The following is a 25,271-nucleotide window of genomic DNA, read 5'->3' on the forward strand; positions in this document are numbered from 1 at the left end:
GAAGGAACAACAACAGCAGCTTTCTTTGCAACAATGGGTTTTCTCATTGTTGAATCATCATCATCAAACGACTTATGTCGCTCAGCTGGTGGAGGGCGTAGATTCATCGACAATGAAGTATCCAGTTTCTTTGTCTCAACTAATGGTGGATTCTGTACAGACTTATTCTCTGCAGCCAAATGATTGCAAACTTAGAAAATCATATAATGTATATACTTTTTGACAAAAGAAAAATTAATTTGTTATTACCTTGATGGAATTCACTTGAAGCTAGTACAATGGGTTGGTTAATGTTACTATCAGTCTTTTCAATGTCTGTGGATGATGATGACCTCTTTGATCTTTTTCTTTTGAACAAGAAGAAAGCTATGACTGCTGCTACAATTATCAATGAAATGACTATTCCTGCTATTCCACCAGCTCCAATCCCTGATTTGTTGGAGTCTTTGCTACTACTACTGGAATCACCATTGGACCGGGTTTCACGGTTACCGGATTTCGGAGTAGGTGATTTACTGATCGGAGGTGTACCCGGAGGTGGTGGAGGTGCAGGCCCAGAAGTGAATAAATTACCATCTTTTCTGTTTCCAAGATCATTCAGGAAAATAATTAGTTAGATTAGGAAAAATGATCCAAGAACAGAAGAAAGTAAACGAAAAACTTACTGCAAGTTAATGCCTTTCAAAGAATCAGGAACCCAGCCTGTGAATCTATTGTTTGCAATATTCCTGAGGAGGAAGCATTCAGAAAACAACATTCAACAGGTGTTTACAAGTTATAAATTCCTAAAAGTGGAAAAGCTTAAGTTACTCACAGATTCTCAAGAGGAAGGGTGGCTAGGATATCGATGGTACCTGAGAACTGATTGTTCTGAAGATAACTGTGAAGTTCAATAGACACAATGTTAGTATTAACTGGTTCACTTTGCAGTGAGCTTTTTTCAATACATTGAGACCTACTTAAAAGAAGTCTTACATTGATTTTGCACTTGTAAGAAAGCTACAGGAGTTTGGGAGAGACCCTGTGATAGCATTGGAAGAGAGGTCCCTGAAAACATACATTAGAAATGTCAAGACATCTGTTTATCAACTAATCAAGTTTCTTAACTGATTCAACTAATGGAAAAAAACGATCTTACAAGATAGAGAGAGAGGTAAGTTTCGTGAAGTCGATAGCTAGTTGCTTCAACTGGTTGTGAGCAAGATTGCTGGACAAAAAACAAATGGAGAGTATTAGATAACCAAACCAATCTTTCTCCAACAGATGTTTGAAGATAAATAATAGAAGAACTTACAGGTACTTGAGAGGTGCCATCAGAGAAATGGAATATTGAGCAGATCCAGTGAACTGGTTATTAGCAAGATTCCTAGACAAATTTCAGAAATTTATCTACTTGCAAACACACAAAGAAACTTGTAATAACATGTAACAGAGAGAATCATCAAACTTACAATCGCTCCAAGTTTGGAGGAAGCTGATACGGCAAATCGCCTCCAAGGTTATTGTTGCTTAGATCACTGCAGGTTTCAGCAAAAAAAAAAAACAATCCATGATTGTAAGCCACACTATCAAATACAAACAAAAGTAAAAACTTTGGTGATATCATGGAAGATGAATCTTACAACTCAGTAACAGAAGTCAATTTATCAAGCGTATATCCAAGTGTTCCAGACAGTCCAAGACTTGGTAACTTTCTGCAAGTAGGTAATGTATTAAAAAGCATTGATACAAGAAACAATAAGTGATATATTCAATTTTTGCAATCTCTTCTATAAAAGTCATATACATTTGAGTAACTCGTGAACCAGAGCAAGTAACGCCTCTCCAGTTTTGGCCACAAGGATCACCTCCTGATGCTGTCCATTGTGATAGCTGTCCTGGAGAATTCATGGAGGTGAACATGATGTTCAACGCAGAAGCTGCACATATTGAGAACCACAAGACCATTAGTGAACTATTCTAAAACATATAGATTGAAATCATAATCATCTTGATGATTTTTTTTTTTTTTTTTTTCGGTTCCTTGAAGCAGATCCCANAAGATTTGATATCATTTGAAGGTTTTATGTAAGTAGATAATATTGAAAGAAGTTTAATTTTCCTGTTTAATTGAAGGAATGCTTTAGACTGAACCCAAACAAACAAAAAACCCCAGAAAAGGGAAGAAGCACACAAGAAAGGAACCAAACAAAAATACAAAAAGTGGGTGGAAAAGGAAAAAAGGTTTCAAGATTTGGGTGTGAGAAAAAAAAAAGGAAGAAACATTTGGTCGAAAACAAAACCTGTTTTGAAGAAAAGAACATATTATGACACAAAGGTTTGAGTTTTGGGATGATTATGAAGGAAATCAAAAGTTGTAGAAGGAACATAAACCCAGAATCATCCATTAAAAAAAAAAAAAAAACTAAGTAAAAACGATGGATTAAAAAACCTGAAAAGATCGAGACTTTTTTTGGAAGAAATTAGAAAAAAAAACACAGTGGAAGATTATAAGAAGAAGAAGAAGTATTAAAACTCACTATCTGATGCATCTGTAGCACCAAGGATGAAACTTGGCTCAAACCAAACAATGCAGAGTAAAAGCAGAGCCAAAACCACCACCCGACGATTCTCAGTCATCATCTCCCTCCCCCTCCTCCTCCTCTTTCCCTCTTCTTCTTCTCTCTCTTCTCTCTCTCTCTCTAAAAGCAGATGAGACAGAAGAAAACCCAAATGGCAAAAACCCAAAATCTGGTTTTGTAAATTTTTTCTTCTGAGGAGATTTTTATTATTATTTTAATTAATAGTAGTTTTTTTATATTTTTTTTTGTCAAACAGTAGTTTTTTTATATTTCAGGATAAATTTTTGGTTAGCTTAGATACTATACTGTTTCAGCCATAAGACGAATTTATCGAGTAAAGCTGGCAAGCACGATTTTGCTATTTTAACTAAGAATCCAAGAACCATAGAAATAGTAGTAGTAGTAGGCTTCGTCGCTTTGCTTTACAAATTTTTTCTTCCATATACAATACTCCTTTTGCATCTTTTAATTACTATTTTTTATTTAATAGTAATATTTTTTTTGTTTTTATAATGAGAGGTAATCCAGAGTTTTATTATCCGATAACAGGATAAGTATAGCGGTTAAGTAGTCCATTCACCGAAAACCATATTACCATTTTAACTAGATAAACTAGGCACGGCTTGGTTCGAAGCATAATTGAAAGATTTTGTGTATTACATTGAACTTATTTTTTTCATTGAGTACTAAATACAACTTTAGTAGTGATAACATATTTGTTAATCATTTTGCAAAATGTATAAAATTTTGCGGTTTCTGATTTTCTCATGTGAATTTGATGGTTTCTTAAGTTATTTTTAGAAAATAGTTCTCATTAATATAGAGCTTTGACGATTAAAAAGAATTGAATAATATACTCAAAAAAATTTCAAGTTTAAGAATTAAGATAGAGTGATTTATAGTTTAAACTTACATAACATATTTTAGTCGCATGAAACTAGTAGTACTAAACTACCGCGACTTTATTACATTTAATACTGTTGGTTTTATTTTTTTTAAGTTTGGCTCTTATTACTATGTTAAATTTTCTTTTAAATTTGTCCATCAAATTTTGTTAAAAACAATTAATCTTGGTTGGTGTATCATGGTTATGCTCTCTGACACATTGTCTTTCTTGGTTTTATGCATTTCTCTCGTTCCCACAAATTAAAAGAAAATAAAATTCAAAATAGATACAAAATTAAATAATAGCTACCTGTAGTTTTCATAAGGCCTACGCGCTTTTAAAGGTTGTATTGTATATTCTTCTTTCTTTTCTGTATTTTAATATATACTTTTTAGCTTATAACTTACATTTTTTCTGTGAATGACAATGTCATACATATACTGAATTAAGTTTTATGACCAAAAAAAAAAACGAAGCTTTCATACAGTATAGATTACTTTGAAGATTGGTTATGATTGGGGTCATTCCATCATTGCTTTGAAGAATTATGCTTTGAAGGATTAATTACTTTCCCTTCACATCTAAGTGGAATTAAAAAAAAAAGGAAATTGAGTGAAAAAGTTAATTGTTTTTTACTAAATAAAAAAGTGAGTTTGTTTGTGCAGGAAAAGGTAAGTTGTTTTGTTTGTGAATAAACATGTGGGTAAAATATGAGTAAGTGACAAACACTAATGTCGCAATTATGGGTATTTAAGGTAGTAATTAATAAAACCATCTTAAAGAAACTCACGAGATTCCTGTAGCGCAAATATGACCTTTTCTATTAAGGAGACAGATATAATTGCAAGTAATTTGATTATTCGTATATAAGAAAATTTAACTTTGCAAAAAAATTATGATACATCCTTTAAGCGATTTTTTTTATATGCCAATCATTTCGTTAACTTACAAATTATTGTCAAACAAAAAGTTACATCATCGCTAATCAATCATTTAGTTTAGATTATCCCAATTTCAATGAACTATCAGTTTGGTTAAAACGTGTTAATCGGTCATTGTACGTGGTTCACCTCTAATCTCCCTTAGTGTCTTCGTTGAATATTTCTTCGTGTTCGTTCGCTTTCTTATCAATTTAATTATTTAACTTGCCCTCTTCGTATTTGACCGGCGAAAAATATACGTGTTTGGATACTAGTTTTTTAACGCACCGACGAGACCAACAAAAATATGAAACGGCCTTTTTAATTAAGCATTTTGGAATTATACTAGTGTTTTGCCCAAAATATATATATATATATATACTTATATAGTAGTGCATGTTTTTTATATACTAATTTATTGCCGACTTATGTACCTATATTTTCATATAATTCATTTATCATAGTAAATGGTGTATTAAATTTAGACAATACTACTTTTAGTTAGAAATCCATTAAGTTGTATACCATTTACTACAAATCCTGGAAGACTTTGTTTGTAGATGCCCACATAATACTAATAATTAAAAATTAAAATATCGTTAAACTGCTTAATAGTATTATGTTAGAATTTAGGTAGATGAATAGATCAATCGAGACTTGAAGCCAAGCGTGTGCCAGCAAGTAAGGGGTGACACAGACGGTATAAATTATATAAGGAAAGATATGATGTATCTCTCTAGCATATTTTAATTCCTTTTCAAAGATTTATCAGTTAAAAATTAACAACTAAATATTTTTAAGATACATTTTAAAAAGAGAAAGAAACGAAACACAAACAAGTTAGCTAGCTAGCTTCGATGAAACATGACGTTTATCTACTGACAAAAATAATCTCATCAGCCTTATATCTTTATCGATTTTGCCTGTCTCACTGTTAGTAATCTTGAGCTCATTATAAGCTCTAATTTTGTTTGGTTATTTTTGGACACTTGGCTGTATCATGGAGTAGGTATTAGGTACGTTCTGATGACATTACACAAATGAATACGGAGTTCTTAAAATGAAACAAAATAACAAGGGACACAATTTGTTTTCTCTTAAAAAAAAAAAAAAATCTTCCTGAAAAACAAAATAAGCTAAATCGCACTCAACGGTGTCGTTTAATTCCTGAATAGGCGACTAGGCCTAACGTGTCGCCGTTTATTTTGTTGCCGACAAAATACGCGGTAGTTTGATTTTCAATTGCATACAAAAGCTAGGCGACCTAATTACGTTATTTTGGTAGGTCCGTCCAAGAGAAGAACTCTTTGCTCGCATAATAAAATGGTCGGTGTGTGACTGTTAGTGTGTTTTGTAATCGATGGTGTATCAATTGTCTACCCACGAAAATGTAAAGGAACATGTCAATTAATATATTGATCAGCCCACTAGAAACCCTTTATATAGTAGACTATAGATCCTATCATTTATTTGTAAGTTAGTATCGTTCAGTTCACTTACTTGGTCGTTAGTACTACTATTCATACGTATTTTATGCTCTTTATCGGTTTATTCCTTCGGAGTCTAGGGACTCCGTATTGTATATGGTTTTCATGCTATATACGGACCGAATAACATATTTTTATCTTATAATTTTAAATAAATAAAGTACTGAAAGTTATTCCAACACTAGTTTCTAGGAATATCAAATAAGCCACTTGTTAACTAGTAGTCCACCTAAATTCCCGTTGAAAGACAAACATAGAAAATAGTACATATTTTTATTTTAAATATAGCATTTGTTTTTCTCGATACTGAAATAGAAAAGCGAAAATTATTCTGCTATTTGAATAATAAAAATGAAAAGCTAACTTAAATGGTGCATTTTGTTTTGTTTATTTATATATACTCGCCTGAGAAAAAGAGAAACACATAAGGAAAAAAAATGCTTTGCTTGTTGGAGAGTTGTTACTTTCTTTCGGGAAGGCTTAGGAGTGACGAGTGAGAACTGAGAGCTAGGAGACAGAACTGACGTGCTACGTACGTGGGTATCAAGATAAGAAGTTTATATATTTGTTCCAAAAAAGCTACAAGCCTTGAATAAAAATGATAGAACCGGGGACTTTCTTAATCTATCTACAACGAGAGGGTTGCTTTTAACCGACCGGTCCTTGGTCCCTTACACATTCTAGTAAAAAATGATTATGTATGTAATCTTAATCTTAGCTTAGAAAGAGACGGCGAGGGAGCCAATGAAACACTTGTTAAAATATGAGCAAGACGGAATGCGAAAGAAATGACACGTGAACTCTCCGTCAGATGTGATGGTTTATTGGGCCGTTGGAGACAACGGCTCACTTTCAGAACACGTTAAAACACGTAGGCACGCGGACTTGTTGGGCCACTGTAATGAAAGGCCCACATTCTGAACATCAACACACACGTGCCAACGTTTATCTTAAATTTGTTCATTTTGTCCAATTTTTATTTTTCTTTTTCTTGCATTGGTCCTTTACAGAACACAGTTTTTACTTTCTATCGATTAAAAATTGACCCGAAAAAAAAAAGATGGATGAAAAAAAACAATCAGGGTTATATATTTTCAGATTCTTTAATTTCCACAAAACCAATAATTGTTTATCTAATAATTGAACTTTATATTTAACGTGAAGAAAGTAAATTGTAGTTATTTTGACAAAAAAAAAAAAGTAAATTGTAGTTATATAATCCATGACGGGATTTTCTATAGTTTGTGTTTGGAAGAAAGATTCCAACGCTAAAACAACATATGTAAAGCGAACGTATTTAAACATTATTATAAAATAAAATTGGCTTAAATTGATAAATTTGCCTTCTAATCCATATAGTATAGAGTAGTAAATAGGACTGACTACAAAAGAAATTAATCAATTTTTGATTAAATATGATAGAAGACTTTAGAAAAATGGTTTTTTTACTATATAAGATTCTAATATCTACCTTATCAACCATACTGATTAGTCAACAAGTTTCATAAAGAAAGACTTATAAAAGCACATTAAAATGTGAGATTTATCACGCATGCACATTTTATCAACGACAATGTTCCTTACTATACACTCAATTAGAAAATGGGTGGTGAGTAAGTTTCTGAATCAATATTATTGACAAAAAAAAAATGAATTTCAAAATAAGTTACAAGCTACAAAGTATATAATAAAATCAGAATTTGATGTTTTTATAAAAAAGAAATCAGAATCTCTAGTCCCAAAAAAAGAAAATGACGAAAACATTTAACCTAGGTCCTAGATAAAGCAACTTCTCCCTCCCCTCTGCAACAAATTCAATTCTAAATACAAAACAGAGAAAAAGAGAGAGAGAGAGAGAGATCACTATATGCATGCGTATACAATACTATAAGCTAGCCTCCATTGAAAACAAAAACAGAGGGGACATGCACAAAGACAACGAATCGGGCTCGAATCCGGTTCACGGGTCGAACTACTTGATTGTTCGACCACACCGAGGTGGGTTCAGAGACTTGTTCCGGTACGGTGTCAGGGACGACGAAACGAGCAAAGAAAAGTTCTTGGAGCGGCCTGAAAACGGAGGATGGAGCACTATGACGATTGATGAGGAAGCAGAGGATCACCGTTTGGTAATCGTTGTTTCGATCCTCGTTCGTAAGATCATCAGACTTCTCCGAACGCCGATGGAATACACAGGTTTCGTCATTGACTTCTTCCTCAATCTCTTATCTGCAAATGGTGGATTCTTCGGTTTGCTTCTCAGGTTGATTCAAGGTAAGTTAATAATAATAAAGTTCGAAACTTTAAAATCATATTGTTATGAGTTTGGATGGTTTAGTAATAATGTTAATTAAATTGGTGTTATAGCTAAAGTTGTGATACCAAAGAGAGGCTCTGTGACATTTGTGAGTACGATTGGACAACTTGATGGGAGAATTGGTCTATATAAGGAATGGAATTTCGTCGAACACTTGGAGGGCATTGACTCGGTCAATTCAGGTTCTTCTGGAAATGCTAAAATCGAATTGGGAAGTCGTGGGCTTATGGATTTGTGTGTGATGGCGTCTAAGCTTGCGTATGAGAACTCCAAGGTTGTTGAAAACGTCGTTGATCTTAATTGGAAGGTAAGTTATTATCAAGTACATAAACTTTATCATGAGAGGAAAAAAAAGTTTCCAACTTTATATAAAGTTTTCATCTTTTAATGCCTGCAGATGAATCTGGTGGAGTTCTTGGATTGTTGGAATGGTGAGAAGATGAGCTTTAGCGTTTTAGCATTGCTTAATCAGACAGTTTTAGTTTTATACACATGCATGTGTGTGTGTTTTTGTATATGTTTGCAGATTATCAGAAGCAGATGTCTACACAAGTTTTTATATTTACGGATAAGGAGAAAGATGCAAACTTGATAGTAATCAGCTTCAGAGGCACTGAGCCATTTGATGCAGATGATTGGGGAACTGATTTCGACTATTCTTGGTATGAAATCCCCAATGTGGGAAAGCTTCACATGGGTTTCCTTGAAGCAATGGGTTTAGGCAACAGAGACGACACTCCCACTTTCTATTACCATCTCTTCAAGCAAACCTTCTCTGAGGAAGAGAATAATAAAAATAATCTCCTAGATATGGTAGAGAGAAGCGCCTATTACGCTGTCAGAATCATTCTGAAACGTTTGCTTTCGGAACACGAAAACGCTCAATTTGTAGTCACGGGTCACAGCTTAGGAGGTGCTTTAGCTATACTGTTTCCCACGTTGCTTGTGTTGAAAGAGGAAACAGAGATAATGAATAGGCTGCTTGGAGTTTACACGTTTGGACAACCGAGAATAGGGAACAGAGAGGTTGGTTTATTCATGAAAGCTAAACTGAACCAACCTGTTGACCGATACTTTCGAGTTGTTTACTGCAACGATCTTGTTCCAAGATTGCCTTACGACGACAAAACTTTCCTCTACAAGCATTTTGGACTCTGTATTTACTACGACAGCTTCTATAACGAGACGGTAATGTTATCATTACTTGTGACTTGATAAAGTTAAGGAGTTCAAATTTAAAAATGGTGAAACTGGCTTTTGACTAATGATGGTTTTGTTGTATATATGACAGAAAGCAGAGGATGAACCGGATCCAAACCCTTACGGTTTCCGTTACGAGATTTTTGGTCATGTAATCGCGGTTTGGGAGTTGGTTCGAGGCTTGACGATGGGGTATACTCATGGAACGGATTACAAAGAAGGATGGTTTAGGATCTTGTTTAGGCTTATGGGACTGTTGGTTCCTGGTCTCTCGGACCATTGCCCGACTGATTACGTGAACTCGGTTAGGCTTGGATCAGATAATAATGCCCTTCAGATGTCCCCTCTTTGAGGAGTGCTCTTTTTGTTTGAACCGGAACTAGGTAGGTTCTTGTAATAAATCTTAACTGAACCGGAACCCGGTTAAGATGTTGGTTCGCATAATATAATAAGATGAGTTTAGTTTGAGTTTGAGCTAGGCCTGTGAATTCGGTTTTTTCGGATAATTCGGGTCTGTTTTTTCGGGTATCGGTTTATTCGGAATCTAAAAACTCTACCGAATCTAACCGACTAATAGATCGGATCGGTTCGGTTCGGACACGGTTATTTCGGTTCGGATGTATGGTTATTTCGGCATTAGTGAGACTTGTCAACACACCAACATCAATGAGCAAATACAACACAACAACATCTAAATAGAATATGATTCATGACATTTAACTTCTTCTTAAAATAGGATACAAGTCATGCTTACAAAAAACATCAAGTACAAGTGTACATCAGTCAATCCTACTTCTCTTATACATAAAGAGACTATGGGAGACAATTTACAAAAATACACACTTACAAAAGTCTCCATGAAGGTCTAATACGAAAGACACAAAGATATTAGGAGATAATTGTTCAAAAAATAAGTCACTTGCCAATAGAGAGAAAGATAATTGACAATATACCAATGATCCTTTCCTCTCACCTTAGGCATTTGGTATATTGTCATTCTCTACTTACTCCATTCCAAAAAATAGTTAATTGTTATGAGTTTTTTTTTATGCAAAAAATGTAGAGAAAGAGAGACAACCTTTTAAGATCATTATTTGGTTCTAGTCTCCTTTGTTCTTCTCTAGATCACGGATCCGCAATTGGATGAGTCGCATTTTGTGTAGCTGCACAAGGAAAATAATGCTAAATTAGTCATTATTCCAAAATAAAAGTAATGAAAAAGGTAAGAATTATGAGAAATGGGTTACCTAAGGACTCATGAAACTGCAATTCTTCAAACATCTGAACTAAGCTTGCTAATTTCTCAGCTTGAATGGTATTTCTCAGCCATTGGTGGGTGCAAACCAACGATACGGGTCCAATATCCGACCACTTGTGCTAAATGCGGATTCAGAAGCAACCGAAGACACTTGAACAGCAAAGATATCTCTAGCTAGCTCAGATAAGACTGGGAATTTAGAACTGTTTCGCCCCCACCAAGATAGAACATCAAAGTCCAATCCCAAAGCAGTTGGAGTCCTTGCCACTGGTTTCTCCAACAAGTAAATATCTAGCTCACTGCTACATTCTTCATTTGTGCATTCAGCCACCATCTCAGAGTACAGCGTATCCATCTTCTCATAACCATCCTCATCCGACAAATCATACAGATCAGTTGCTGGTACTCCAGCATCAGCTACGACCCCACCAGTAGTTGGTACAACTTGTTCACTTACGCTCAACTTCACCACATACTCTGCATACATCTTCTTCATCACACCCTTAATTGATGATCTTAGATGAGTACTTTCGACACTGTCTTTTCCATAAAGCTTGTCGAAGCAAAGACCAGCAAACTGCATCTTGTTCGTGGGATCAAACACACTTGCGATGATGACAAGCGGATTCATGTTTAAGAGACCATCCCAATATTTTTCAAACTTACTCCTCATCATCATCGCCTCTGTCTTTAGTAGCACATCACCGTTGGTGCTTAGATTGATAAGATTCCTCTCAATCGTCACAATCTCATTATAACAAACAGTAGAGGTCACTGATTTGCTAGCTGAGAATGACAAAGTGCAGTTGAAAAAGATCTTCAAGAACTTAACTATCTGCACTTGATCCCAATCAGCAAAAGTAGGAGGACCAACACGCTTCTGCCCATTCTGTTCAGCTTCATCACCATTCTCCTCACGATTCTCTTCAGTCTCCATGAAGTAGTCGTTATACAACTTGTCTTCGGCCAACATTTTCTCAAATGCAACCCGGAACTTGATTGCGGCTGTCAGCATTAGATAGGTCGAATTCCACCTAGTAGCAACATCGAGACACAAACTACCTCTACCTATGTTCCCTGTGTCAACCCTCAACAGAAACAACTTCAACCGATCACCTGATGATCTCACATACTTTATCGCATTTCTGATGGACACTATACTCCTTTTTGGTTTGGATAAACCATCCCTCACTTTCAAGTTAAGGACATGCGCACAACACCACATATGAAGGTACTCACCATTACTAACTAAAGCATCAGGTCCTCTCATGATCAAAGAATCAGTGAATACCCTTAGAGCCTTGTCATTCCCCTTAGCGTTATCCACTGTTACTATGAATACCTTCTCAATTCCCCATTCTTCAAGACAGGCTACCAAGTGCTCAGCAATTGTATCACCTTTGTGATCTGTCACTGGCTTGAAACTAATGATCCTCTTCTGCAACTTCCAATCTCTGTCAATCTAGTGAGTTGTTACCACCATGTAGCTACAACAAGTCGTGGGAGCTACCCATATATCGGTTGTCATAGAAACTCTTTGCTTTTCCTTACCAAACAGCTCCTTCAAAGCTCCTTTCTCTCTCAGAAACATACTGTATATATCGGATGTGGTTGNAATAAATCACTTGCTGATACTCCAGGATCAGGTATAACTCCAGCAGTAGTTAGTACAACTTGTTCACTTACGCTCAACTTCATCACATATTCTGCATACATCTTCTTCATCACACCCTTAATTGATGATCTTAGATGAGNGGATGTGGTTGTCTTCCTGCAGTGAACCGTATACATGGGAAGCATGTTGCTGCATAATCTTCTAAAACCCTCGGACTCCACAAATGCAAACAACAGCTCATTAAGAACAATCATCTCATTCACAGACCTTCTGAACAAAGCTTGATCATACTTGATTGCAGTCATTACACCACTGCTATCACCAACCAACACACTCTGACTACCACTCTCTAGATGCATCTTGTACAACTTACACCTATTAATGTGATTCTTCATAGCACTTGTTCCATGAATCACTATGTCACATCCTAACTCTTGACCACAATACCGACAGTTGGCGATTGCCAGATCATGTGCTTGCTGAACAAAATGCTCCCAAACTGGAGATCTATGAGCTGGCTTTCTCCTCGGTTGAGACGGTAGAGGAGAAGTTGTGGGCTGAGTATAAGTTGTAGGCTGAGTTCGTCTTCTCTTCCCACCAACTGAAGAAGCTGTCGGACCATCATCAATCTCTTCTTCTAGGACCGGGTCAAAGTTCTCTTCTCCAGAATCATGAGACATCTGTTAAGTAACAACAAATGAAAAAGATCAGTACAAACAAAAACTATGAGGACCATAAAAGAAAAAGAATCAAACCAGGAACAACACTATCATTAGTCGTAACAAGTAACAACCCTAGATCTATACATCAAATCATGTCGCATTTGTTAACTAACATATCAGAAAAATATCAATCTAAAGTCTGCTAACACTATCAATAAAAGCAAAAAATAGGAGAACCATCATAACTATCGGACATCAAAGGCAAAGAATCAAACCAAGAACAACATTATCATAAGTCCTAACAAGTAACATTCCTAGAGCTATACAATGAATCAAAGACGGACAACAATAAAAATCTACTACACGATGCTTTAGAACAGTAGACGAAAGATTACAAGTCGTTTAAGGCTTTAACCGACAAAAATTTAGCCAGTTTTGAGTTTGTTTAAACGACCACAACTTAAAAAGGATTAAGACAGAAGAACTTACACTGAAGATTAAACACAAGGTTGATCGGGACAAGAAAACACAAGATCGGATCAAAAATTCGAAGATCTCTCTATCGCCGCTAAGAGGAAGAGTTTAGATAGATTAGGTTTAGATTAGGAACTAATGAAATAAACAGGTGTATTAGCTTATATACCTAGGGTTAAATTTCGGCGTCGGTTTTGTTTCTCCGAACCGAACCGATGACAAAACTGAAATTGTTTGAAAACCATTTCGATCGGAACTCGAAAACGAATATAACCGAACTGAATTGTCCGAATCTCGGTTCGATTCGGTTCAGACAATTCGGATCGGATCGGATTCCCATGCCTAGTTTGAGCCAATAAAAGAACCAAAGTTTTGCCAAAACTAAAGTTTATTTTATTCGTTTTATTAGTTTGTCGTCGTATTGATTACAATCAGAAAAAAAAAAAAAAAAAAAAAAAAAANTTTGGGTCAAAATGAAACCAAATCCAAAACTTCCCAAAGATTTCAAAGTATGAGCTCGTCTTCTTACATAACTTCATCCAAACTCCGCCAGCTCAATCGGCGGATAAAATCTCTCCTTTCACTTGATGCAAAATAACCCATGAAAACAAACCAAAAAAAAAGCAAAACCAAAAGATTGATATCTTTAGGTTAAAAAAAGTAACAAGGTTTTTGCAGGGTTATTGCACCAACTGAGGAGAGAGAATCAAAAGTTCTTGGAGAGGTTTCAAAGCCATGCAACCAAGCAGCCACCAACACCAACGGAGAGCTTCAACATCAATGGAGCTTCAAGAAGAAGGGACATAGATCGGTCCTAGAGGAGAGGGATATATATATATATACATATATAGTTACACGTAGAGGTTAATTTGAAGGAGAATTTCAAAGGCTTCTTTTCTACTCATCGCCATGGATGTACCAGCAGCAAAGCATGGTGGCGCAACGACGGAGAATGTAGAGACGAGCTCGTTGTTCCTTCACCAAAGAAACACATTTGCTTGTAAAGGCGTGACCTTTGTTGAACTTTCTCTTTAGTCCTGCCATTTGGTTGAAACTTAGGGTTTATATATGTTAATTATAGTACTGACCAAAGGTTGAAACTTAGGGTGCCACCCAAAAAAAAAACCCTTTGTGGGTGAAGGAGGAGAGTGCAAATGAAATATTTCTGATGAAGGAGAGAAGGATTTGATGAGTATATATAGCTAAGAAAAAGAAGAAGTGCATGTAGTAAATAATAAGGAAGTAAATTAAGAGGAGATGAACATGGTCTTTTTTTTTTAATTCATTGACATTGAGATTTGCATGGCTCGCTTTTAATTCTCCAAGGAACTATACTTTCATGAAATCATAGCTCTTGACATACATATATATTATATTAGATTAGTGTCCCATCTATTATATCATGGGCTGCCAAGAATATATATTATCTTATTATGCAAGAGTGTTATCTATATTTTTTAGTTTGCAAGTTTCTTTTGATATAACTAATCCTATACACCGAAATAAAGACTAAATCCTTTAAACATGTGAAGTTATGTATTATTGATTTATTATAATTTTCTAGGATTGTAGTAGATCTGAATTTGAATGTGGTGCTATGTATGACATCTGAGTATGAAAAGATATATGACGAAGGAGTATAACATTTGGAATTTCGCTCTATCAAAACTTATTTCATCTTATTAATAAAGACAAATTTAGTCTTAAAAACTATCGTGAAAATTATATTTTGTCTTTATATATAAATGTAAGAAACGCGGTTAGCACTCCTACCAAAAAAAAAGAAAGAAACGCGGTTAGCACAGCTGTGATGCATATATAATTTACTTGTTTTTAACCCTTAAAAGGAAATGATTATCCTAACAAAATTATTGAATAGGCTTCAACACAATTATTTAACTCGAATAAGAAGAAGAAGAAGAAGAAAGAGTTTAAAAGGGACAAAGGTGGGCTTAAAAAGAGGAGAGATGTTGAAAGAAGACAAAACATTGAGATTGGGTTTAGGGGAACATAGAACCGGCAATCTTATCTTCGGTTTCTCCACTTGAGTAGGTTTGTTTGGTTCGCTTCTCTTATTTTAATCTTAACTTTCATATTTTCATCAAACCTAACAATCTCTTACAGCATAGAACCATCCTAAACATCAAACCAGTCAAATTATATGTAAATTAGCTTCTTCTATAATTTTCTATCAAAGTATACTTTAGACGTCTATAATTGAATTTTCATTTGGTTTGTTTAACTTGGCAAGTATTTTAAGATATGTGATTTATTTTACTTAAATTGCATGTAAATCGGTAACACAAATTAAACTAATACGAACAATATCATATCTTCTAGATTATGGTCGGACGACCAACTATATCAAATTAAATTTGAAAACATTATCTTTAACCATTGCCATATTAAGTTACGAACACAAAAATCTGTAAGAGAGATTATGACTGTTCCCGTTTCTCTATCATTTGTGCGGTTTTACAGCTGGTGGGTAGAACAAAATCATCCCTCATTGATTTCTCCCTCATTTTTCTAATCAGTCCTGCATCACTTCGAGTATCAATTTCCGGATCACAACAGATTCGGATCACATTTATATCCTCACCAATCACATCGTTTGTACACATTATAATTATACACACCAATAATATATACAGTATTATATACACTTTAGTCGGTCTAAGACTTCAAAGGCTTCTAAGCCCAACCAGTATCAAGCAATTGCATTGAGAATGAATCGCCCTAACGGTCAGGGCCCAATATTTAACTCCAAACCATTTTGAATATAATGGGTCTTGCGACACTAGCAGCCATTACTACGGATATTTGTTCTGTGAACCATTAACTAGACTTGAAAATTTCTAAATTCTAATNACATTGAGATTGGGTTTAGGGGAACATAGAACCGGCAATCTTATCTTCGGTTTCTCCACTTGAGTAGGTTTGTTTGGTTCGCTTCTCTTATTTTAATCTTAACTTTCATATTTTCATCAAACCTAACAATCTCTTACAGCATAGAACCATCCTAAACATCAAACCAGTCAAATTATATGTAAATTAGCTTCTTCTATAATTTTCTATCAAAGTATACTTTAGACGTCTATAATTGAATTTTCATTTGGTTTGTTTAACTTGGCAAGTATTTTAAGATATGTGATTTATTTTACTTAAATTGCATGTAAATCGGTAACACAAATTAAACTAATACGAACAATATCATATCTTCTAGATTATGGTCGGACGACCAACTATATCAAATTAAATTTGAAAACATTATCTTTAACCATTGCCATATTAAGTTACGAACACAAAAATCTGTAAGAGAGATTATGACTGTTCCCGTTTCTCTATCATTTGTGCGGTTTTACAGCTGGTGGGTAGAACAAAATCATCCCTCATTGATTTCTCCCTCATTTTTCTAATCAGTCCTGCATCACTTCGAGTATCAATTTCCGGATCACAACAGATTCGGATCACATTTATATCCTCACCAATCACATCGTTTGTACACATTATAATTATACACACCAATAATATATACAGTATTATATACACTTTAGTCGGTCTAAGACTTCAAAGGCTTCTAAGCCCAACCAGTATCAAGCAATTGCATTGAGAATGAATCGCCCTAACGGTCAGGGCCCAATATTTAACTCCAAACCATTTTGAATATAATGGGTCTTGCGACACTAGCAGCCATTACTACGGATATTTGTTCTGTGAACCATTAACTAGACTTGAAAATTTCTAAATTCTAATACGAATCATCAATCATGTATGTATCTATAAAAGAAAAAAAAACAGAAATCGTTTCATTTTTATTGAACTTACAAATATGTTCTATCTTAATTGATGTTCGACTTTAAGTTTTTTAAAACTCTCTCCTTTGGGTGGGGTATAAATAGTAGTATGGACCGTATGGTACATTGGTCCAGCTACCAACGCCGGAATCGAACACGTCATTGATGAAGCTATGCTAGTGCATGCATTCACTGAGTTTGCATTCTTTTGCTAATAATATATATAGACGATAGACGATGATAAACAAAAAAAAAATCAATGCAAGGCAAATTAAAGACTGTTTTTTTCACGTATAATTTAACTTCCATATACAAAATTCGTTGAATCTCCTATTGTATACATACACTAATACACATCATATACACGCCTTCTACATATATTTTTAACCCTAAAATCGTATGAGATAAAATTAAAGAAACAAAAAAAAAAAAGAAGAAAGAGTGAGACAGCCTTAAACACGTTTACGACTCGCGTAGCTTTTGCCCACATAATGGTAATAATTACTATTGCTCTGGTTTTTACTCCCACCACTAGAGCTTTTACCGCGCAGTAAAAAAGACAACGCCCTCCACAAAAACGACTTCCTCCGTCGCGGTGAAACTGCGGTCACGTGACCAACATGTGCTCTAGTTGACGACTTCTTAATCACAAGACCTCTAACTTCCTCCGGTGGCTTGTAATGCCTAATCAACGGCCACTTAATCCCATCGAAAAACGGATGACGCTTGATATCTTGCGCACCCCTGGCGCATCCTAGCCTTTTCCTCGGGTCTTTCACAAAAAGCTTCTCGATCAAGTCCTTGGCTTCCTCCACCAGATCACCGTCCACGTGGAAACTCGCGGTCTTAGTGGTCGATACTATATTACGCAGGGTTTGCTCTTTGCTCTCTCCTTTAAACGGCGTCGTTCCGTGTAACATCTCGTAAAGGAATATTCCGAACGCCCACCAGTCAACTCCGCTTCCGTGTCCGTTTCCGGAGACTAGCTCCGGCGCAAGGTACTCATGTGTTCCGACGCAAGACCTTGAAAACGCTGTCACTGGCTCTGCCGCGAACTCAGACACGATCTCTTCTCTCTCGTATTTTTCCTCCGTTTGCACGGAGAAGCAGCCGCTTCTTCTCCGACGAAGCGACGGAGATGAAGAAGTTCTCCGGTACCGGCGAGATTTAAAAGTAGGGACGACGTCGGATTTAAAACAGAGATCAAAATCTGACAACATGACGTGTCCGTCTTCACGGAGCAAAACGTTTTCAGGTTTGAGATCACGGTAGACGATCCCCATTGCGTGAAGATACTCTAAGGCGACGAGAACTTCGGCGGCGAAGAACCTAACCGGCTGAATCGGTAAACGGTTACCAGGTTGCTTGCGTAACAAGGTATGTAAATCTCCGTTTGGTGCATAATCAATGAGGAGACAAGTGTAGTGAGACTCGTCGATACGAGCGTAGAGCGTAGGGAGGAAAGGGTGGTCTAGCAAGGAGAGGATCTCTGCCTCCGTCTCGACTTGAGAGAGCTTCTTCTCCGTCGTGAGACAGTTGCGATCGATGACTTTTAAAGCGAATCTTGCGGATGAGTCACGGAGGTTACAGAGGAAGACTCGGCCTAGGTTTCCGCTTCCGAGGTGGCGTATAAGTTTCAGGTGACGGAGGTGGATGTTTCCGTCAGAGGAGAGAAGTTTTGCAGATTTGATTGCTGACCAGTGAGGATCATGACGGCGGTGGTTGATCGTGGAGGAGGAGACGGAGGAGGTCGTTACGGCTGAGGAAGTGGAGAGTCTGTCGTTGAAGCTTAAGGTTAAGCTTGAACGAGCGCTTGAGGAGGCGAATGTACGGTCTGTGACGGTGGATGTGAAGCTGAGATCAAGATCGGTGTCAGGGAAGTAGAAATCTTCTTGTTCCATTTTTTGTTTGCTTGCTTCACTTTTTTTCTTTGTGTGTGTAAAGGTCAGAGGATTCTGAGATATTTATAAAGATGATGGTGGAAACTTGATGTGAGATAGGGTGTTTTTTGATTAGTTAATTAGTTATTAGTTGATTGATTAAATTAAAAAAAAAATTGTGTTTGGGAGTTTTGGGAAGTTGGGAAATGACAAGGGAAAGTGATAATGGGTTTGACCTTTACGGGTTATTTGATTCAAGTATAAACAATTACAAAAACATGAGTGAAAGTCATTATGACTAATCTTGGGTGTGCAAGCACATGATCAAACACCGACGATTTTATATTTTAAGAAGAATAAGAAGTTAAAGTGAAAAATAGCTCGAGAAAAAAAAATGTCATAATTCATAACAATTTCTAAGTTTTGTTTTTTTTTTGTTAAAAGGCATAACAATTTCTAAGTTAATTATAGGAAAAACAACATAAGACTTGACGGGAAAATACAAATTCAACTTTTCACGAAGATTTTATAATTGTTTTAGGTTTTATTTAGGTGCGTAACAAAGATGAGGATCGAGTTTACATTAAAAAAAAAAAATTAGATGTGAAGAAACATATGGTCAGTGAAATTAAGTTGGGGAGTCTGTGTGCATTAATGAGGCAGTAACAGCTTGGCTGTTAACGTTCCTCAAAGTTAGCTTCATCACACTTACGTTACTCTACAGTCTACACTAACGATCTTATCTATAACGTTTAAGGAGTAATTATATTCATTCTACATTTCTACTACTAGTTATATTCATAAGTCACATACAAATTGTTGATACGTTTGCCAAATAGGGTAACTCACTATACTAGACACTATTTGCTGCTATTATTCATACTATTTCGTTTTAGACTTTTAGTCGCTAGGCAATAAATACTAACCTATCTAACCTATCACAAAAAAACTAAAAATAATAATCGACTCGCAAAACAAAAAAATCAACGTATCTCATGATTTTTCATCTATCAAAGAAAGAGAAGAGATTACGAATGCAAATCATGCATGGAATATATTCATTATTAACGTGTTTTGGAAATCAAAACATATTGTAAAAGTTGTATGTGACAACTTATGATAATATATTAGACCATTTCCAATAGTTTTCTCTATTTTTGTTCCTCTATAATAGAAGATTTCTATAATAGAGATGAATTTTGGTTCAATAGTTTTCTTTATTTTTTCTTATATAAAATAATATTCTTAATAGATTCTATTTTTATTTTACAATTAACACCTTTTATTTTAAAAAATTGCAAACTAATCTATTTTACTTTAAATTTTATAACAATTTCATAAAATTATCTTTTGCAAATGGTAGTTTCAATATTTTAGAATAAATATTTATACTTAAATTTATATTATTAGTTCTTAAAAATACTTATTTTATTTATTTTGGTCATAAATAAAAGAAGTTAAAGATAAAGAAGACTACTCTGCAAATAAAATAGTTCACCTCTATTAATAGAGTTCATCTCCAATGATCCTTTATTTTTACCTCTATATTAGAGGTGAATTTTACTCCAATGGTCATATATTCTCACTTCTAAAATAGAGATTACTATTTTTTCCGCTATTTATAGAGTAACACTATTTTTTTACAAAGGTTCCTCTATAAAAAAAAAAATAGCAATCTCTATTTTAGAGCTGAGAATAGAGGACTATTGAAGTAATATTCACCTCTATTATAGAGTTTCTCTATCGTAGAGGAAAAAATAGGGAAAACCATTGGAGATGGTCATAGAGAAAAAAATAGCAATATAGAGATGAAAATAGAGTACCATTGGAGCAAAAATTACTCTATAACAGAGTATAGAGGCAAAAATAGAGTATCATTGGAGATGTTCTTACTACATGGATTGAAATTGAAAGCATGTATGATCTTTTCATAAATAATTTCAGTTTTTTTTTTTGTTAAACAGCAGACAATTTGATTATGAAAACTGTTTTATATTCTCTTCGTAACGAAACGAGATTGAATAATTGGTGTTTAATAAGTTAAAACTTAAATTTTTATCGTTTTTGTTTTTGTAACGTGTCGTGGTGGGGGTCAGAAATTTAAAGAGGGATTCGCAGTTGAAGAGAATATGGGAACTGGATCTCCATGTGATGGGCCATTACTCAGTCTTCTTACCGTTGCGGGACCCACGTCGACTCCTAAAAGTCTTACTTTGTCTGCCACGTGGCCAACATCGGACCCATCTTTGTCGTTTTTAAAATTCGTTTTATAATCTTTTTGGGCAGGCCTCCTATAGTTTTTAAAACTAAATAATACTTATAATTTAGATTAATAATTCTTTCAATAATCAACTCTCATTTATTTCATACCTAAATTATTATTATTTTCAATTGAAAATTTATTATTTTATAGAATATCATTTTTGTTTTATTTTACGATCATCAATTATAGTTTCGATCAATTATTCTTTCTTTTTTTTTTCTGGTTAAAGTCGATCAATTATTGAAGTTATCAAATTATTAGCTCGTGGTTTGCTCGTTGATCAGGTTGATACATCATACATGGAGTTATTATCAACAATATATACATCTTAGTCTTAAGATAGCTAGCGGGTGACATTTGACGATTAGTATATATATATGGCATAAACCGGCCGTATAGCGAAGAGAATACGAAGATGAATTAATAATTGATTTAGGTATGCTTTGTTCAAAGAATATGCTTACACTCAACTTATAAGGAAGAACAATTTTTTTTATTATATACTCTTTTGATTGAATCGTTGAATTCTAGTCTACAGATATATATATACAAGATCAGATGATGACCGGTACATAATGATGCAAGTTGCAAAACAAAATCGTGAAAACATAAAAATTGTTAAACCCAAGATCTGAGGAAAAGGAAAACACACGAGGATCTTCCCCTAAGTTATATATGTTAACTGGTAACTGAACACAATAATGACAATATATATCATTAAGCGATTTGCATTTGAAGTAATGGGATTTTCTTTTAATCAACCACGTGGTTTTTTGGCATTTTGAATCGATCCATTTATACTCTGGTTGATGATCGAACGTGATTATCTAGATTACATGGAAATGGAAACGGATACGTGGAAACGAAACGTGTCGGAAACAAGAAACGGTTTTTTTCAAAAACTAGGAAATTGAAACGTTTTGGAAACGTAAGTATATACATATACATATATATATAGATTATATATTTATATTTATATCTATATATATATAATAAAACACCAAACATAAAAACCATATCAAAAAGCTTCAAACAATAAAACTTCAAATATAAATATTAAATAGTTGAATTAAAACACTAATAATATTATATATTTATATCTATAATGAAGTTTTATATTTTTAAAATATTTATTTATTAAGTTTCAAATTAAAAAAGAAGTTTCCGTCGTGTTTCCAAAACGAAAATGGAATTTCCATCGTGTTTCCAAACAGAAATTTCTAGGAATTTGTTTATGTGCATTATTTCTGAATTTCCACGAGTTTCAGTTTCTGAAACGTTTCAGAAACGGGAAACGAACATCGAAAAAAGTTTCCATGCAACATAGGTGATTATAACATTATTAATACGTCCTTATCAATTATACAATTTCTATCATGCAAGTAGCCTTACTTTGCAATCTACGTACTACTGTGATTTACAGTATATATACATAATATACGTAAGTAAGTATGGCATCACGTTAGCTATATATATCACTATATCACGAATGACCTAACTCTCACTGAAGATTTCTTGTTTTTATTTGCTTCTATTTCAAATGCTATGAATGTAATAATACACTGACAAGAGGAGAAAAGAAAACAAGAATTTGGAGAAGAAAATAATAATTTTAATTGATAGTAGCAAAGAATCCAACCTGTATTAATTATTAAGAGAAACCATTATTTTAAGACAAAAGAATGCTAACCTTTCATGTGATGTAATAGTTCCATTTTGTCACAACTACTTCTAACAGAAAGAGAAACATCTCCTCATCTATGTGTGATGTCTATCAAATAAAATATTTATAAATGTAGCTACATTGGTCACTTTAATCTTGAGATTAATCTGATCCGTGCCCAACATGAGAATGTGTAAATTATACATCGTTTTTTCCGTAAGACCTTATTTTTTTGTAACAATTCTTCTTTCCAAGACCAAGATTGTACTATAAAGGCATCAGAGTCATATATTAACGCCCAAATAATATGCATTGGAGTGTAAACCATAGCAAGCCCTTTTTGAGGTGCAATGCATCTTAGTTTGAATTCTTATATATGATGCGATGATTAATTTAATTAGTTAATTTATTATGGTTAGTGTGTCCTAATCAAGCTCCCTAGTTAATCCAAACCACTTTAGTTCAACAAAGTTTGAGATGGACTCATATCACATGGTACCAAACGTTCATTGAGATCAAAACATAACAGAAGCTCCTAATCATCACCTTGGAGCCCACAACCAATTTATTTAATGAAACAACAACAACATATCATATGGGTTTCCACATACATTGAACTATGCCCACTTTCTAGGTTTAAATTATTTAACTATATAAATAAATATCTAACTAGTAGCTTTAAAATATAATATAATGCTACTTACTAATTATAAACATACCCAACGGCCAACGCACAAAGGGACACACCAAACACATCCTTTCAACTACAAGTCTACAATTACTCTCCAGAAGTCAAACAGTGACGTTGACTAAGTAAATCTCGGCCATGTCTCGTATTTGACAATCTCAGCCCATATCTGTAAATGGGCTTTGTGATTGATTTATCCACATTTTGTGGTTCAATCGCTGAAGTTGTCAAAGAGTGAAAACCAAGCTCGTCAAGGACTACCTTTGAAGCCTTTTTCCACAGTTTGTTGAGATGGTTAAAGATTTAGACTATGACAATAGTTCAACCGACTAAATCCGATTATCTGAAAACTCAAAAAAGATAAATCAATCAATTAGAGAAAAACATTAATATTTAGTTACTCTTTTATTCAAAGTACTCGTTCACTTCAAGTATTCAACCAAACAGAACCATATATATGTCTGTATTCTGTCCCTCTTTGTTACTTTTTCTTTCTTTCTGTATTCTTCAATTTCGGTGCTTAGGGTGCTTCAAATCTGCTGAAGAGTCGATAGGTTGAGATAAGCGAGAGCAACATGTAGAGAATGGAGACAACGAACGTGAACACAACCGAGATCAATGCCTTGTGACAGAAGATTCCATAGGAGTCACAAGCAGAGCTCCAAGTGATGGGTATGTTTCCATAATATGCTAAGTAAACCGTCTCTGCAGATACAGAGCCAGCCGCTAGAACTAGGTACGTGACTACCTGGTCAAGCAAGAACACTGTCCAGACTTGGTGCTTGCTTATTGGACACGGAAGGGCTAATATCGCGAGAGCAGAAAGAAGAAAATAGGCAGCACAAACGCCATTAGCCCTCACCAAATACCTACATGAAGGGAAAAACAAAAGCAAAGGTTCATTGATTGTCTACTCTCTAGTGAAGGCGCAAGAAGATAAGGAGACAGAGAGAAGAAGGTGAACATGAAAGCTCCAAGATTTGAGTAAGAAACAGAGCCAAAGTCGTTGGAGATGGAGTTCTTGATCATGATCACGAGACCCGCAATACTTAGAGCCATTGATACTACTCGCAGGACCGCCTCTGCCGTTTTCTCACTGCGGTTAAGCTCTAAAGCTGAGCCGTCAATGGCTGTTTGATCATTCTTGTCCATATTTTCTTTTTGGTGTTTGAAGGAAAGAGAGGTCTTTGTTTTTTTATAATGTTAAGGTTTTCAAGTCACAATAGACAAAACAGTCGCTCAAGCATTCAATATAGTCATGTGATTATATGCCGTCACTAGTCTCAGTTTTAGGTGACTCTCTTGTTTTGCCTGCTCTAATTTATCATTTTGTCTTCCAAATTTGGAATTACGTACTAGAAGTGAAGGGAGTTTGATATTTGATTAGGCCTTTGTAATTAATGATATATAGGTAATATGTCTCCTGTTCATTTATGATTTTCGGGTTTATGGGGCTATGTTCTCTCAATCTTTTGTTAAGAAAATTCATTCGCATGAATGGTCCAGTCACCAGTGTATTTGCACATGTTGGGTGGACTCTCTGACACTACAAGTGACTTCCGTCCATGTTCATAATCATACTTTATGTAAGTGATTTCAA

The 25,271-nt window shown here is 34.9% G+C and overlaps 5 protein-coding genes across 5 annotated transcripts in view; 1 reads left to right on the forward strand and 4 right to left on the reverse strand.

Moving 5' to 3' along the window:
* Positions 1-2,619, reverse strand: part of LOC104767510 (protein STRUBBELIG-RECEPTOR FAMILY 7-like) — a 4,845-nt gene extending 2,226 nt beyond the window's left edge. Inside the window, exons 1-11 of the mRNA XM_010491529.1 lie at positions 2,520-2,619; positions 1,787-1,919; positions 1,623-1,694; positions 1,452-1,517; positions 1,295-1,366; positions 1,139-1,207; positions 976-1,047; positions 815-880; positions 666-728; positions 250-581; positions 9-169 (exon numbers count right to left, since the gene is read on the reverse strand). Of these exons, the coding sequence (XP_010489831.1) occupies positions 9-169; positions 250-581; positions 666-728; positions 815-880; positions 976-1,047; positions 1,139-1,207; positions 1,295-1,366; positions 1,452-1,517; positions 1,623-1,694; positions 1,787-1,919; positions 2,520-2,619 (1,206 nt within the window). The remainder of the gene's footprint in view (positions 1-8; positions 170-249; positions 582-665; positions 729-814; positions 881-975; positions 1,048-1,138; positions 1,208-1,294; positions 1,367-1,451; positions 1,518-1,622; positions 1,695-1,786; positions 1,920-2,519) is intronic.
* LOC104765248 lies at positions 7,585-9,845 on the forward strand. The gene is made up of 5 exons (XM_010488931.2): positions 7,585-8,128; positions 8,222-8,478; positions 8,569-8,602; positions 8,698-9,359; positions 9,463-9,845. Exons 1-5 carry the CDS (start codon positions 7,726-7,728, stop codon positions 9,721-9,723), a joined length of 1,617 nt encoding a protein of 538 aa, XP_010487233.1. The 5' UTR covers positions 7,585-7,725; the 3' UTR covers positions 9,724-9,845.
* On the reverse strand, positions 13,850-14,530 carry LOC104765249. Its single transcript, XM_010488932.1, has one exon. The coding sequence runs from the start codon at positions 14,422-14,424 to the stop codon at positions 14,278-14,280; it is 147 nt and encodes a 48-aa protein (XP_010487234.1). The 5' UTR covers positions 14,425-14,530; the 3' UTR covers positions 13,850-14,277.
* Positions 17,464-19,098, reverse strand: LOC104765251 (serine/threonine-protein kinase WAG2). Its single transcript, XM_010488934.1, has one exon. The coding sequence runs from the start codon at positions 19,076-19,078 to the stop codon at positions 17,630-17,632; it is 1,449 nt and encodes a 482-aa protein (XP_010487236.1). The 5' UTR covers positions 19,079-19,098; the 3' UTR covers positions 17,464-17,629.
* LOC104765252 (CASP-like protein 2A2) lies at positions 23,537-24,867 on the reverse strand. Its single transcript, XM_010488935.2, has 2 exons — positions 24,636-24,867; positions 23,537-24,540 (listed from the first exon to the last, which is right to left on the reverse strand). The coding sequence occupies exons 1-2, from the start codon at positions 24,821-24,823 to the stop codon at positions 24,192-24,194; spliced, it is 537 nt and encodes a 178-aa protein (XP_010487237.1). The 5' UTR covers positions 24,824-24,867; the 3' UTR covers positions 23,537-24,191.

The sequence above is a fragment of the Camelina sativa genome, chromosome 19 (assembly GCF_000633955.1).
Source record: "Camelina sativa cultivar DH55 chromosome 19, Cs, whole genome shotgun sequence".
NCBI lineage: Eukaryota > Viridiplantae > Streptophyta > Magnoliopsida > Brassicales > Brassicaceae > Camelina > Camelina sativa.